This window comes from Dipteris shenzhenensis, chromosome 33 (genome assembly GCF_047967505.1).
Source record: "Dipteris shenzhenensis isolate YYH24624 ecotype China chromosome 33, Dip_SZ_1.0, whole genome shotgun sequence".
In the NCBI taxonomy this organism is placed as follows: Eukaryota; Viridiplantae; Streptophyta; class Polypodiopsida; order Gleicheniales; family Dipteridaceae; genus Dipteris; species Dipteris shenzhenensis.
Window position 1 is genome coordinate 42,481,703 of NC_141628.1, and position 16,985 is coordinate 42,498,687.

General features: G+C 43.2%; 1 protein-coding gene across 2 annotated transcripts in view; it reads right to left on the reverse strand.

Annotated features, from left to right (window-relative positions):
• Positions 1-6,316: 6,316 nt before the first annotated feature.
• LOC147880131 (carbon catabolite repressor protein 4 homolog 6-like) overlaps positions 6,317-16,985 on the reverse strand; it is a 98,170-nt gene continuing 87,501 nt past the window's right edge. The window contains exons 15-16 of one of the 2 annotated variants that reach the window (XM_087372143.1): positions 6,885-6,969; positions 6,317-6,758 (exon numbers count right to left, since the gene is read on the reverse strand). In XM_087372143.1, the coding sequence (XP_087228269.1) occupies positions 6,699-6,758; positions 6,885-6,969 (145 nt within the window). In that variant the 3' untranslated portion in view covers positions 6,317-6,698. The remainder of the gene's footprint in view (positions 6,759-6,884; positions 6,970-16,985) is intronic. The other variant, XM_087372144.1, reaches the window with a different exon arrangement.

The window sequence follows — 16,985 nt, forward strand, 5'->3', positions numbered from 1 at the left end:
AGGGGTCCAGATCCATTTTCACATTGATGGTGGAAGTGGATATTGGATGGGACTAGGATAGGGACCTGATTCAATCTAGTGGGAAAGTTAAATAAGGTGGCGGCCACCAGTTCCATCGCAGTACTTGCCCCTCTAAATATGCTTCGCACTCTGCCCAAGCCATTTGTATGTTACTCCATGATGATGACCATCAAGATAGATATGCCACTAAAACCCAATGGCATTGCCCAAGGGAAAACATGCTCATAGCATCGGCATGGGTACTGGAGTTCTTGGCAAATCATTGGCTCCCTCCCTAGGTACTGGACCACAATCTGTATCCTCGAACATAATACTAGGAGAAAATGTTGAATTTTTTTTAGGACAACACGACTACGCTCAAGTAACAACAGAGAGCCCTTCATGTAGAATGGGACAACCTACAAGAGCAGTTGGAGACCAGGAAAAATGTGTATGATGAGTTGCTGCAGAATCATAGTGAGCTTGAGCACATTTACATGGAGCTACATAGAGACCAAGAAAACCTCCAATGTGAAGTGGAGAAGCTACACATTATAAACTCCAGGCTGTGGGCATCCCAAGTTACAATGGTAGCCAAGGTGGCATGGCACAGACACACACACAAAAGTTACAATCCAACCTCTCAAGATATTGCTAGACAAAAATATCATATCCATATTATTGAATCCATTGCATAAGTCTTTGCATCATCAAATGTCAACCAATCTAAATTTTCAATAAAATCAAATCCTAGCAACCTCATCCATTTTTTGGCTTATAGTTGTGGTAAACCCTTATCCCAACATGCCAAAATATTGGAGCAACCAATCACTTTGCAAGCACAATGAACACAGACTCTCTCATAGTCTTCCTCAAGCACAATGAGCACTCACTCTTTCATAGTCTTCCTCTCTTAGATTCTAGTGACTCAAATGTGGTCCGCTTCCCTTGCACACTAGGAACAAGAACAATGAACTACAATCTTCCCAACATAAAGAAATCTAACTTCTCAAGAAAAACACACGTTGGAAACCTCGCCCATCAGTCCATGTTCACAATCACATTCATTGTAGTGTAGTTGTAAACATTACCCCAACATGCAAGGTATTAGAGCAATCAACCACTTCCACAACACTTTTGCAAGCACAATAGACACTCGCTCTCTCACAATCTTTCTCTCTTACATTCTTGCAAATCAATTGTTGTTCACCTTACCCCACCACCCTAGGTGCAACAACTATGGAATCTTAAACAAAAGAAAGCAATCTTCATTTTCAAGGAAAACAAAATTTGGAAACCTCATCCATCACTCCATGTTCACAATTGCTTTCATTGTCTTATAGTTGTGGTAATCCTTTAGTGTAACATGCAAGATATTGGAGCAAGTCGACCGATTCCGCAAGATAATGGTAATCCCTTACCCAAACATGCAAGATTTTGGTGCATAGTCGACCGATTCCACAAGAACAATAAACACTCACTCTCTCACTCCCTTTCTCTCTTAAGTTCTTCTGACTCCATTGTGGCCCACCTTACCTCACCACACTAGGTGTTATGGACTATAATCGTGCCAAAAGAAACCAACCTAGCTTTTCAAGAAAAAAAAACTTTGCAAATCTCACCCAACAGTTCATGTTGACAATCACATTCATTGTCTCTTACTTGTGGTAAACCCTTACCAAACATGCAAAATATTGGGGGTAGTCAACCACTTCTACAAGAACAACGAACCCTCTCTCTCCCTCTTACATCATTGTGATTCAATTGTGGTCCACTTTACTCCATCACACTAGATGGAAGAGCTATAAACACATTCTTATCGAATGAAAAGCGCTTGTGGCTCTCGCAAGCATTTTGTAGGTAAAACAACGAGCAAGAAACAAGAAATATTACCACAATAGTAGTCATATTACCAACGGTAATAAGTCATTTACTACCTGTAGTAGGCCTACAACTACCAATTGTCGATAATATGGCCTACTACTACTAGTAATAGGCTTACTACAACCAATAATATGCCTTCTACCATCGGTAACAGGCCTATTACCACCAATAATAGGTCCACTATCAACAATCATATTATCTAGTTTACTAACTGCTTTTTTTTCTTACCTGCTGATGTTATTCCCACACTATTTGGGACTAAATATGATGTATATTAAAGATGCATTAACACAAAAGTGAATAAATCCTTGCTTAGAGATGTGGAATTTTATAGAAATAGTGTGAAACATGTGAACAAAATGACTTCTATGGTATTCATCTTCTTTCTTAAACTTATGAACGTTGCCTATCTAGTGGTTAGAAGGTATTAAAGGTTCCCAAAGGCAGTCAATACAAGGAGGCTCTATCTATTGCATCATACAAAACACATTCTTGTGCAAAGTCTCCTTATAGCCTCTTGAACCTTAAAAAATTAAATTCTTTGAAAGTAGATTTTGATTCCAATAACCTCTCTATGTCAATGTCATTCACAACATCTTCAACACAAACAATTAAAACTCATGGTCTCTTTTATTAAGATAATCCCAATAGTGGATACAATTTCTTCAACTGAAACTTTGACATGTTTGAGAAAATTCACAGAATAGTGTGAGATATTTAAAGCACCTAACAACACTCATTTGTTAAAATTCCAAGAGATGCATTGCCTTCCAAATCCTCCTCACATGATTGATAATTAATTACTCGCTAAGTGATTAATTTGACTACTTAAGTTAGGCAATAATCTACCACTACTATTTGCATCTTCTATCTCCATGTGTTCATTGGTTTTGAAGTCAAAATCCTCTCTCTCTTCCCTTTTTTCTTATGGTGTTATGGTGAGGCTTCAATGACAAGTGCACTTAGTCATCTAATTTTTGTTTTAAGCTAATTAGTAACAATACCTCTTTGTGTATAACATTTTAGAGGAAAACTTTTCTACGTTAGTCATTTAATTGCTTATAATGCCTTGCATATAAAAGAACATGGAAATTTGAGCAAAAGTAATTCATGTGTAACCAATTGTTTTTCTATCTCAATTTTTTTAAAACATCATTTTCCAATAGTATATGTTTTGCCATTAAGCACATAAACAACAACAGTCATCTTTAAACAACTTCTATATGACCCACCTATAACTGTTGATGTTGCTTTGTGCCATGCTTTAAAAAAAAGGATAATCTTTCACACAAGTAACATTGATGGATTGGAATATGCACAAGTTTGATATATTGACAAAAAAATCAAAACTGCAAACAAATGCTTGGGACAGAAGAGGCTCCATGTCTATTGTAATGCTTCCAAAATCTTATGCGTTCATTGGTCATCTCTCAATTGGCTAAGACTATTTCCATGCAACTTACATGCATCGTCCAAGCTAAGAGACTATTTGCAATCCTCTTTCTCTATTCGAAATCATTCATATATTTGCTTCTAAGTTAATGTTTGCTCTTTCATAATCAAAGATAGTTTGTTCATTTCAACTTGCTCATTTTATTTCTGTCAAAAGGATGATCTATTTTGCGTCATTGATATAAAGATAAATAAATGCAATTTCAAAGTTACATGACACATGCAAACTCTTCATGGGGCTATGATGAGGTCATTATCTTCACAAACAACATGCATGTTTGGCTTTGAATGGACTATGTTGCTGATGCAAAATTGTTTAAAAGTACAAAAGTACGAGCATACAAATATTATACTTTAATTTCATGATTGGTTACGACTTTCAATAAAGATGCATGCAAAAAGGAACGAGGCATTGCAAGGATCCTTCATTACCCATTTGTGTGAAACCAAAATCGATTACACATAAAAGGACTCATGCAATAGCATTATCCCTTTTTAATGGTACATAATCTTCATTTGTAGCCATGATCATTTCTATCATAACCAAACAATGCCAACAAAATATAAGGCTTTACCAACAAAATTGTGTCAATCACAATAAGGTTCGAAAGTTTAAAGTTACAGACTCATGTAACACATGTAAGCATGTCAATATAAGCTTTGGAAGATTAAAAAATAAAGGTAAACACCCACAACTCCGCCAAGACAAAAAGGTTTTAATGTGTGTTTTATTGCTCCATAACCTGGAGTAAAACATTACTAAAGCCTAGTTAAATCATTTGTATGACGACCGCTTTTGTCCCATCAAAACATTGCTATAAACTTCAAGAAAGACCACATTTTCAAAAATACAAGGCTTTCACTCACATCTACATCTACCTAAATCTTCTTTCTAAAGTTTCTTTACATTCATCACAAACATATCTAAAGGACATAGTTGTGGGATTTCCAACTTTTAAAGTAGCAAAGCAACTACTTCAAGTACTTGTGAAGAAGTGCAATGTCATGCTTCACAACTACGTCAAAACCACCATCTCTCTAGTACAACAAAGATTAATCATGTGCATGTTTCATTCTATAATACAATAGATTTCCTCAACCCTCCTTTGATCTCTATTGCTTTCAAATTGTTTTTGAACTGCAATGTAATTTTAAGTTATGTTAAAGCCGATTCCATATTGAAGACATAATAGGGGAGCTGAAAAGGGGTATTTTGTCTATTCGAATGCTTTTTGTGGTCTAAAATTTAGGGACTCCTCATGCCCATGTATGCATACATGCAAACTTATAATATGCATGCATGTGTACATATGTGAATACCTTGTAAATATGTTTTCGAACTTCATAAGTAGCAAATAACAAGTACAAATTTATTACAACACTAACTAGGAACGCCCATTTGCAAAATTTCCAAATTTATCAAATTATAGCAAACGCCTTTCCGTCATGGCCACACATATAGATAAGGAATGTGCATTCGTGAGTGTATGTGCATATCCACCCACCCCCACAAAAACCCCACATGCACTCCCATAGTTTTTATTTTGATCGTCTTGTATTACTCAATATTCTTATATTAAAGCCTAATAAGATTGTCTTTGCAAAAACATCTAATGAAACCTAGTAAGATCGGACTTACAAAATGACATTTCTCTTTACTTTGAGTATATTTCTATGGCCCTTTTCTCAACCAACCAACAAGCCTAGCGATCAATATTTTGAGCTCGACAACTCAAACGTCATTGATAATATTGTACGTATGTCTTAAAGACCTACAACTTGTTGACGACCATTAGTAGGGCCTCTTAGTGTAAACACTATAAGGAGCGTGAAACGAACATTACATCAAAGCATTTCAATAACGTCTGATAAAAATGCAAAAAGTATCATTGAATCATCAACTATAGTAAATTACTAGATTACCACGAACAACTATGAAGATTATGGATCTTGAGCACAATACAAGAATACTGCTTAGAAACCCATCTTTGGATGATCTTTGTAATCATCCAACTAACACCTTGACTGGAAAGCAAGTTGTGTGCGTGCGTGCATGCGTGCGTGCGTGGGCATGGGCGTGGGTGAGTGCGTGTGAACTCCCTCTCTCTCCCTCCCGCCACCCCACCCACCCCCCCAACAGATAGGATTGATAGCACCATATCAACAACAGACACGAAGACCCAAGCTAGAGATACTACAAACTTGCCAACAGACTAAAGCACATATCATATTGGGAGACCTTTCCTCCATGCTCACTAGAATGGAGACACGAACAACAAAGGTGACAGTTGCGCTCGTTCGCCGTAGGGCCATTGCCAGAAATCTACGCATGGCTGCCAATGTCCCATCACAAGTTTTATGCCACCATAGCAACCTCATGTGGCCACATGCCCTTCCTACGATTAACGCTTCACCTCAGAGAGTTGTTCCCTCTATGTATTGGTGCCATTATGATCATGATTATGGACTTTCCGTTCTTTTTGTGCTCATCATGGGTGTCATGCCTGCTTAGCACCTCCACCTCTCAGATCATTGTATCGGGTTTCTTTTAGCCTCATAGACCCTTTGGTCTTTCAAAGACTTTAAATTAGTTCTCTCTCTCTCTCTCTCTCTCTCTCCTGGCATTGCCCTATACTCGTGACTTTTTGCTTTTTCTAAAGAAGCATCTCCGAGCCCGGTTTCCCATTGCTTGCTTTGGCAAGCTTCTTTGGCTTTTTGGGATACACACACGGAGGCACGAGTTTTTTCACTTGGGTTCGACACTAGGGACTCTGGACTCTGTGGAAAGACAAAAATCAGACTTTGGAGATTCTACTTTTTTCCAAGTTTCACTACTTCAAGACGTTGCTCAATCGATCTTTTTATGATCTGTGTGTTTGTCAAATAGATTACCATGTTTACTTCTTACACTGAAATCTTTTGATATTGTAATTGCATGTCCCCTCTTTGGGGACTGCTTGCAATATAAACATACATGGATTTCACCCCAAAAAAGAAAGTGTGTGTGCGTGCGTGTGTGCGTGTGTGTGTGAGACAGAGAGGGGGGGGGCGGGGGCCGGGGGGCAACTGATACTTGTTTTCTTGTTCTTCCTTGAAAAAATGGTAGAAATCTTATGTAACACATACAGGCCAACCAAACTGAAGCATTTGGTAGGATGGCCTAGTTCACAATTGAGCCTGACAGTAGCCCTCTCAAAGTGAGTAAGACCTCTCTCTCTCTCTCTCTCTCTCTCTCTCTCTCTCTATCTATCTATCTATCTATCTAAACAAGAGAGGAGGGAAACAAGAAGATTAATACTCATCCTCATCTTGGAGAAGATAAAAAAATTAGGTTCCCAGCTCCACGTCGTTTTTGCCAAGTTCTATTTGGTTTGGCTAAATGCCAGCTCACAGGCTATAGCAAGATGATCACTGCCCCAGACCTATTCAAGTGCAACATATAATAAGCTATAACCATATAATGACAGATATCATGGTAATCCAAGCAAAAGTTTCATGTAAAACGAGCCTGAACCAGTGAAGAATTGCTTGATAAAACACAGGCCAACCTGTGATGGAAGTCCTCCAGTCCTAATCAGTCTGTCCATTGGTACAGTCTCTAATACTTTCACTGATTGTAATCCATCAGAGCGCCTGGAAAAATAATCAGTATAGAAACATTGAATCATTAAAATAATTCCAGTGGAGGGGTTTCAACCTTCAACAACTGGAACACATGCTCAGATTTGTAGCAATTGAAAGCGCTGTCATATACAACTAATGCCAAAATAAGATATGAGCCCTGAATCGGACATGCAAAACAAAAGAATCCAAGATTTAGAACAAGAATTTTGGCCCACCACATAAGCCTACAAAATACTGGGTGAGTTTGACTTGTGCTATGTTTATGCGCCTTACTATGCTATTCAAAGGTGAGAATGTGAGACATAAGCATACTAAATATTAAAATGCTTGTAAGCTCTGAACTACTAGGGCAAAGGTATAGCTTTGCGCCTTTGCTTCTCCACAACAAAGCTGGCCTTCCAGCCAGTAGCCACAGCTCCCACCAAACATGGTCAGGAGCATACCTTCCAACAAGAGCTCAGTCAATGTATGACCATTCCAAACACACACCAGCTACTCTAAAAGAAAATCCAATTTCCTCACTTCCAGGCATAATGACCAGAAATCATGTGATCAACATTACCAAATACCCAGGGGTCTATGAGACTCACATGCAAAGATGTTATCAGCACATACTCAGGCGGTTTAAAATCCGTCATGTCAAATGTATCTAAGGTTCAGCTCTGGTGAGTGCAAAGGTTTGTTCCTGATTGCCAGTGAGGAAGAAAACTACACACAAAAGATTAGCCTTGTCAAATATCTCCCCTCTAGCAAGGCATAAAAATTTGGCTCAAGAAGTATTTATAACTTTCTTGGCCAAACAAAACTAGTTAATCTTTGGATACCATGCACAAGGTGCAAGCACATAAAGAGTACCTTGCATACCTAACACTCTTGCTCCCAAACAATAAAACTTGGGGCTGCTACACATAAACCTTCTACCGGAGGTCCCATTAAAAAAGTTTGTCTTTACGTAATCTAATAAACTGATCATTTATAAGTGCAGCTAAAGCAGCAACAATGTAAAATCTTCCACAATTTTATGTGATGGATGACTCTATGCACTGTGAGAGAATTTCACCACGCATGCAATGCACATCAGCGAAAGCAATCTTTAACCAAGCATAGTTCTGTCTCTGAGAATAACCATTATGAGAATTAAATTTTCTCCATAGAAGGTCAACCCTATTACTGATCCTAGGGTCCCTAATTGGAAGCAAAAAAGTGCCCCAAGGGTGTGTTCACACCACCCTACTAATAATCTCACAAATGCCCCTATAGTCGCAGTTTGAACATGTATAGAGAAATGGATCAATCATCAAAAGGAAATTAGCTTGACGCTGTGCGAAACGCTTCAAACTTTTCTATTGATACTGCCCTGGTGGACAAATCAGCAACATTGTCTTATGTAGAGCAGTAGGGTCAATGTGATATTTTGGCTAGCTTTCGGATAAGCCATATACTGACTGACACAACTGATGGCATAAGAGATGTACGCCTAGAAGTCATGAGATATATCAAGCTGCGCTCAAAATGCCTGTACATTGTGGCATCCAAACCTAGCCCATTCATATTAGTGTCCAATTTCAATCCTGTTTCCATAGGAGTTAAAATCGGTTTTCCATTGTTAAAATTACAGGATGCAAGATATTTGAATCTCATTCAAACCAAATGAAACCACTGCTGTAGATCCACAGATGAAAGTCTGCAAACAACTCCAGATACAGAAAAGTTCTTCACACAAAATCACACATGAAATAGTAAAGCCAAAGACGGCGTAGACTGTAATGGACACAAAGACGGCGTAGACTGTAATGGACACAAAAAGAACAATCAATGGACACACAGCTGCATGGTTGGCTGTCCTTTCAGATTTGGTTCATCTGTTGGTTGGCTACCCTTTCAGACTTGGTTGATCTGTTGGCAGCATTGCCGGTTGTTCTTTCAGGTTTGGCTTGTATTTTTGTTACTTTCCTTTTTTTTTCCGTTTGCACGCAATCGTGGACGTTTGCCACGCAATTTCAGGTAATTCTAATTTATAGGCCACCTTGCCTATTCTTTTAGAACTAACCACGAGGTGATAATTTAGCACACTCTACTGCAGTCAAAGACTTAGTGTGAAGGAACTCTGAGAAAAACTTGTTCTCCTTCCTTAAATTCTATTTTCATTCGCACATGCCTTAGCTCTACCCATAGCCTGGCGGATGTTAGCTCTCGCAAGTGCTAGCATCTCTCACATCTGAGCCACAAAGTTCGTGGCACTAGGCACTTTCTAAGGTATTCCAACTGTAGTTGGATTTACTGGTCTATAACCATAGTTCATCTCAAATGGACTGAACCCTATAAAGGAATGTAACAAAGGGTGACTTTTACTTAGGCTAAAAGTTAGTGGAAAGGCCTTTATTAGCTTGTAAGTGTTTTTCCTTTCTTTAGGGGATACCATAAGTTGCCACGTGGCATCCTAGGAGATAATCCCATATGCAATATTGTTTTGTACTCACCTAGGCCATACCTATATAAGGGCCCTAGTTGTACTTGGCAATTATTCATGATTTGTACTTCATTACTGAAATAGAATACACAGCAAGGGTTCCATTACTCAGCTGAATTCTAAAAAGGATTGATTCCTCCTGTCCTTGTGCAGCCCCTCACAAGTCTCTATTGTAGGTCCAGCCCATGACCTTCCACTCCTATCTTTTTCCTAAAACATAAGGTACTTCACTACTCTAACTTTCCTGCATATTCTACCAAATTTAGTGGTGTTTACTGCCAGTTAGGAGCAGTCCGGTTGCATTGGTATCAGAGCCCTTTTCGTGGGAATTTGTGGGAAATTCTTTGTCCAATCACTTTGAATTTTGGAGCATCTACTCTTGAGCCTATGGCCTACATCTGTGCAAAAATTCAGCGCCAGAAGTGCTCTCTGTTGTGAGCTGCCACGTGGCAGGCTCTGAGAAACCCTAATTTTCGAAGTGTTCAGAATTGGGGCTTCTTGCTTCCCTGACCATTTCTATGTATGAAAATCAAACATTGGTGTAGGATAGGCCGACATTGCAGGAGTTCCCTAATTTTGGCGCAAGAAATTGACGACCTGCTGCTTCTCTGCACCAAATCTGGTAAGTCATGGCTTGAACTGTTCGCCCTAAGCTCCAGTGTCTGCACTCAACGTTTGGTGGAGATCCGAGCTTGGATGGAGGAGTTATGAAGAAATTCAACTCGCTGGCTAAGAAGATCTGCGACGATCTAGGAGCTGACAATTCAGACTTCTAATTTGCCTTCCTCTAGGGAGTCACCTCTGCTCTAGGAACATGATGACACAAATTGGCTAGTCCTTAAATTAGAAGCTCCAAAAATGCATGCACGTGTCCTTTGATTGGTAGCTTTGTCATCGTGAATCCCGATTGATTCTCAACGATGTAGGGGCGAAATGTTCCAAATTGTTTCCAAATATAGCGAACTACTCCAAGAATTTGGCTGATCCCGTTGTGCATTTCAGCCTCTCAGCCCCTCCCCTTCATCCCTCCCCTTCCCCCCTGCTTCCTCCTTGCCTCCTTTCCCCTTCTTCTGCCCCCCTTTTCTCCCGCAGCTTTTTTGGAACGGAAGGAGCCTTTAATTTGTTAGAGTCGGCCTCCTCACCTCGATTGGCGATGGATACTCTGTCAGCCAATCCTACTCCACCTCCACCGGCCGCGAAAACTATCACTTTTTCTAAAGACGAGTTGCAACAGCTCAAGAAGGATGTAGAGATTGAATGCTCTACCACGTTGCTAGCACGCATCTTCGGGTCTCACCCCTCCAGATCCCAAGCCAGAGACTGGATGCTTGCGGCTCTCCCCCCTAGACCTCACTCCACGATTGTTAGATGTCCGTCTTCTGGGACAAGGTTTTTTCCAGGTTGTTTTTGACACTCCAGAGGCTGCGAGCACTGTGCTCAAGGCTGAGTTTTTACACCTGGGACACAGGAAGATCTTCTTTGAAGCCTTTCATATTGGTTTCGACCCAGTGAAGGCAGATAAGAAAATCTTCTCGCTCTTCATCAGGTTTCCCGGGCTTCCCCAGGTTTACCATCGACTTCTTTCTATTATTGGGGAGCATTTTGGCACAGTTGCTGAGATCCCACCCCTCCCTGGGTTGCCATTGACTGCAGTAGAGGCAACCAAGGCTGATGGGGTTCCTAGAGTTAGGGTCCTTTGCAAGGATCCTAACCTCAAGATGGATCACGTTATGATCCAGCGCCCGGATGGTTCCTTTTTTCGCCAGAGAGTAGAGATTTCAGGCAAGCAGGACCAGTGCAGGATTTGCAGGACCTCTGGACACTTTGCCAAGGATTGCCCCAGGAAGAAGAAAAGGCCCAAGAAGCCCTCTGGTACAGCTACCGCCCCATGGCCTCGACAGGGGGGACAGGGGGGTGGTATAGATCCAGCACTTGCTCCTCGACCTCGACAGAGGGGTGGTACAGGTCCAGCTCCTGCTCCTCGATCTTCGCATGGCGGTCCTCCTCAGTTAGGTGGTGGTACAAGTCCAGCACCTGCTCCTCGGCCTCGACAGGGGGTGGTACAGGTCCTTCACCTGCTCCTCGACCCCCACCTACCTCAGGTACACGCGACGCTCTACAGTGGGTTCCGGTACGTGTGCAGGTCCCTCCTTCAGTTCACGAGGGTACCTTAGTGGACTCTGCTTCACCTCGAGCTATCCCTCCAATCTCACCTTACACTATTGATCCTCTTCCCTCACAAGGGATCCTTCGCACTCCGGTGTGTGGCTTGCTCCACAGGAACTCGTTTTCAGCCTTGGCAGAGGGTTCAGATTTCCCCGAGGAGGAGTTTGTGCCCGCTACTTTTGGGGAGCCAGTGATCGGGTTTCCTGTTGACAGGGCTTCTTCTTCAGGTGCCAGGATTCTTTCCCCTGTTGATTTTCCACCACTTGGTTCCATCCCTCCCCCCTCGAGCATGAGGTCTTCCCCTGTTGAGGGGTTTGTTTCCGCCACTAGGTCGGGTAAGGTGTTCCACTCTACATCCTCCCGTCGATGAGGATTATTAGTTGGAACATACAGGGCCTAGGTGGCGTCCCACATCGCCACCGTAGACAGCTGATCCGGGATCAACTTCATCCAGGTGTTACTGGGGGTTCCATTGATATATTATTTATTCAAGAGCACAAGCTGGATTCTAGAGATTGTGCCAAGTCAGGCAAGTTGCTTTCTGGCCATACTTTTTGGTCGCCTGCCTTGGGCACCAGGGGGGGCACTTCTATTTCAGTTTCGCAGTCGGTTCTCCTCTTAGTTGTTGGGCACGGAGTCATTATTCCCTCTAGAGCTCAGTGACTTATTCTTTTGATTGGAGGGCATAAGGTTGGTTTCCTTAACATATATGCCTCCAACATTAGAGGGGAACGTGTCCTTATGTGGAAGACTTTGCTCTCCTGGGCCCCCATTGTGGATTCATGGGTGATTGGAGGTGACTTTAACATGGTCGAGTTACCGTCAGACAAAAAAGGGGGTAGAGAAGGCGGACTTCACTCTTTGGAGAGAGCAGCTTGGGATGCCTTCCTTTTCCATTTCTGTGGCAGACATACTTGATGTGATGATGCCTTTCTTATTCAGCCACAGTCCCTCCTGTTCTCTTGGTTGAACAGGAGGCAACAGATGCCTATTCATGCACGCATTGACAGATTCTATGTAGATGACTGGGCACTAGACAGAGGTGGATCAATATGCATTGCTGCGGGGGTTTCCACTTCAGACCACTTCCCTGTTGTGCTGGCTATCTCAGAGCCTCACTTGAGAGGCCGGTCTGCCAGCATGAGGATTCCAGATGCCTTTTACACAGAAGAGGACCTTACAGAGGCAGCCCTGCCGATATGGTTTGCTCATGTCCAGGGTGGGCAGCCATATCCATCACATGTAGCCGCTGCCCTTTCTGGCATTAGCGACTTCTACCTCTCAGTTGCTTGTACCTGGAGACGAGATATTCTCAGACGTGAGATTGGTGTTCGCCAGCAGTTGGCAGCTTTGCAGAGGGAAGAGCAAAAACGGCCTTCAGATGCTTGGATTCAGGAGCGCCTTGCTACAGCAAGGGCTCATCTGCAGTTATTGCTTGATCAGATGCTTGATCAGAGAGAAGAGTATGCCTTTCATGCACAGGAGTCCTTCTGGATTCAGATGGGTGGTAGAGTCAATAAACACTTTTTCTCTACTCTTGGCCCTAGACATAGTAGAGAGAGTGTATCCCAGCTTATTGATTCACATGGGGTTTTACAGACAGAGCCTGATGACGTCTTACGCATAGCTTTCTATGCCACCCTCCTTACTGCTGATCCTGAGACACATGATAGAGAGGATGCTAGACATGCTATTTGGCAGAGTATCCCTGTGTTGGTGAATCCGGATATGCATGTTCTACTCGACGCACCTTTCACCAACACAGAGTTCAGGACTGCACTTTCAGCCCTTCACAAGGACAAGTGCCCAGGTTCAGATGGCCTCACCCCGTCTTTTTTCATTGCATTTTGGGATATGATTGGAGACTATATTACTTCAGCCATGCAGGCCATTTGGGACTCTGGCGAGATGCCTGGGTCGCTTACAGAGGGTCTCATCCACCTTATCCCAAAAGGAGGTAGCAGAAATTTAGAGTCCCAGTGGAGGCCTATCACACTTCTCGGGACTTGTTACAAGATTCTGGCCAAGGCTATCAGCCTCCGATTGCAGCCACTTCTCCCTGATCTTATTCATGACACTCAGACGGGATTTGTGCATGGCAGAAGTATTTTTGATAACATTTTTTCTTTCTGGGAAGCTTCAGAGTGAGCCATGCAGAGTGGCCAGAATCTTGCCATTCTACTATTGGATTTTGAAAAAGCTTATGACAAAGTAGATTGGGGTTTTTTGGAGGGCACCCTTCTACGCTTTGGATTTACTGATGCTTGGATCAGAGGTGTTTCCTCTTTGTACAGATCAGCCCATAGCCAGGTACTTATTGGTGGGGTAAGGGGTGAGAGATTTCAGATTTTGAGATCAGTCCGTCAGGGATGCCCCCTTGCTCCTTTCCTTTTTTTGTTCGTGGCCGAAGCTATGAGTATCTATGTTAGATCTCAAGCTGACATCTTTGGGCTGAGACTTCCCATCAGAAGGGAAGAGGAGCTACTTGACAGTGAGTTGGCTGATGACACAGCAATTTATTTGGATGCCTCTCCACAGACGCTCACTTCTTTCAGGACAGCATTGGATTTATTTTGCTTGGCGGCAGGGGCGCAGATAAATTGGCATAAATCCAATGGCTTTTGGATCAATGATGAGGACACTCCAGTTTGGGGGCTTGACATAGCATTCACTTGGGTTCAGAGGGGTGTGCCTATCAGGTATTTGGGCTGCCAGGTCGGCTTGGATATTTCTACCACGCAGCAGTTTGCTCCCGTTTTGGAGAGCATCAGAAGGAAGCTTCTTTTTTGGAGCTCAGCCAAGCTGGATCTTGCCTCTAGAGTTGTGGTGGTCAACCAGGTCCTCTTGGCCACAGCCTGGTTTGTATGTTCATGTTGGTGCCGTTCTAGGGACTGCATCATTCAGCTCAAAAGACCAATCAAGAACTTTCTCTGGAGTGGGCTTGATGGCACAACAGATGCCTTACCCAGGGTGGCTTGGGAGACCCTCATCCTCCCTACACAGGATGGGGGTCTCAATATTATTGATCCAGATTTACAGTGCAGAGCTTTACTTTGCAAGATGGTGGTGTGAGGACTTATGCCAGGGCAGGAACCGTGGAAGGACTTTCTTATCAGCAGCATACAGAGGTGCACACCTTCCTCAGGAGGAGACTGGATGAGCAGTGTTAGATGGATCTTCACCACAGCACACCTCAGGTCACCTTCGTCCCCTCTCATGGTTGCCATTCTGAAAGCTTGGGCCAATTTCAGAAGCACTCTTCAGAGGATTCCTCCTTCCTCCCGGGAAGAGATTGATAGGCAACCCATCATGTGGAATGACAATATTTTAGATGATCTTGGCAGGCCACTGGGTGCCTCACTCTACATGCAGTGGACCAGGTGGGAGAGGGGACCTGCTTCTTCTTTGGGGTCTTGGAAAGCTTTCCGTATGCTTCAAGAGGAAACCAAATCAAGGTTGACAGGACATCTCAGAGGGAGTGCAGGGAGGATCTTGCAGATTGAGGCAGCCATTCTAGAGGTTTAGATAGACACAGATGATATACCACTCACTTCCTCCACTTGGGCAGGTACTTTTTCGAGAGGCGGGGTTCCGCTTCAGGTTTTGGCCTTCCGAGATGCACAGGAGGATGCTTTGGTTTTTAGTGTCCAGGATGGTGGCAGATTGCTCAGGTCCACAGAGGACATCTTGCTTGAGTCTGCTTTTCAGCCTATCAGGGTTGTAGGTCTTTTGATGCAGGGATCAGATTCAGAGTGGTTCCTAGATCCTGACCCCCGGCTACTCTCCACCGGGTCTTGGAGGCTCTGGCTCTATGGGGGAGTTCCCATTAGGTATTTACAGTGGGACCCCGGAGAGTGGGAGTGGATTGACGCAGGGCATCGAGAGAAGAGCATCCCCTTCTTTCGTTACACGGTCAGTAATGCCAGGAGATTTCAGCTCAGTAGTAGAGGTTGGAGACCCTCCAGAGTTCCTCATTGGGAGACTTTTGGTATTACTGCGGATCAGCAGAGGTGCTTCTGGAGGAGGCTCTGGAAATCCCACAGGAATAAAACGATCACTATCTTCTTTTGGCTTTCTATCCTTGGAGGGATTGCAGTGAACCTTTGGAGGTCCAGGTTCGGAGCCGACCCTACATGCCCTCGATGCCTTTCTGCTTCGGAGTCTATTCAGCATTGCTTATGGGATTGCAGACAGGCGAGATTGATTTGGATGGGGGTAGCCAGGATTTTCAGTCACTTTGCCCATTTTTTCCCACTTTTTATGACTTGGGGCTCGGTGGCTTGGATTTCTCTTACAGGACCTCAGGTTTTCTATGAGGGAGTTGACTCCTCTCGGGCCATTTCGGTTCGACGTCATCGGATTGAGTCCTGTTCGTTGGATGTGGTACCACACCGTCCTTTTACAGCTGTACATGCCTCTGTGGATACTTCTTGGGAGATTCTAGCGAGCATAGCAGCCTGGCATATCTGGAGAGCCAGATGCACAGAGGCTATGGAGGGTACTCAGGTTCATCCCTCGCACACATTGGCTAGTATCTGGACAGACATCGTACACACTCTGATGGCCGTATGGACGGGTATGCAGGGGGATTCCCATGCAGCCTCAGCTAGGAGGGCTTCTTTCTTCAGGGAATGGAAGGATTCTCCTTTCTTCTCTGAAACTACTACAGGTTTGAGATGGCACTTTCAGCCTCAGCCTTGGTTTTTTTCCACCTCACTCTGAGGGGTTTTTTATTTATCCTCATGATTTCATGATGTATTCCGCTTTGAGCTTGCTCTCGCCGGTTTTTGTTCTTACTTAATAGAAGTCTTTTTCATGGGAAAAAAAAAAAAAGCCAGGAGGTTGTGTGACATAGACTTCTTCTTGCAGATCCCCATGAAGAAAAGCAGTTTTGATGTCAAGCTGGTGCACTTGCCAATGATGATGGGTTGCAATGGCAATGACACATCTAATGGTAGTAATCCTAGATGTGGAAGCAAATGTCTCCTCAAAGTCAATGCCTTGTTATTGGGCATACCCTTTTGCAACAAGACGGGCTTTGTATTGATCTATGTTGCCATCAAATTTCCTTTTTGATTTGTAGACCCACCGCGTTCCAATGGCATGCTTGCCGGGAGGGAGATCTACTAATTCCCATGTGTCATTTTTAGCAATGGAATGTAACTCAGCTCTCATTGCATCCATCCACTCTTTGTTATCAAAAGCATCTTTATGGCACAGAGGCTCTTCATTGCAAGCGGTAGCAAGGAGTGCAAACTCAAGAAAATGACCATGCTGTCTATTCCTTGATCTTGTCCGGGCAGCAAAAGGCTGATCTTGTTTGCTGTCCCTCAATGTATCAAGAAGCCATCTGGGAACTTGCCTTTGCTGCCTATTTACAGCTCTTTCT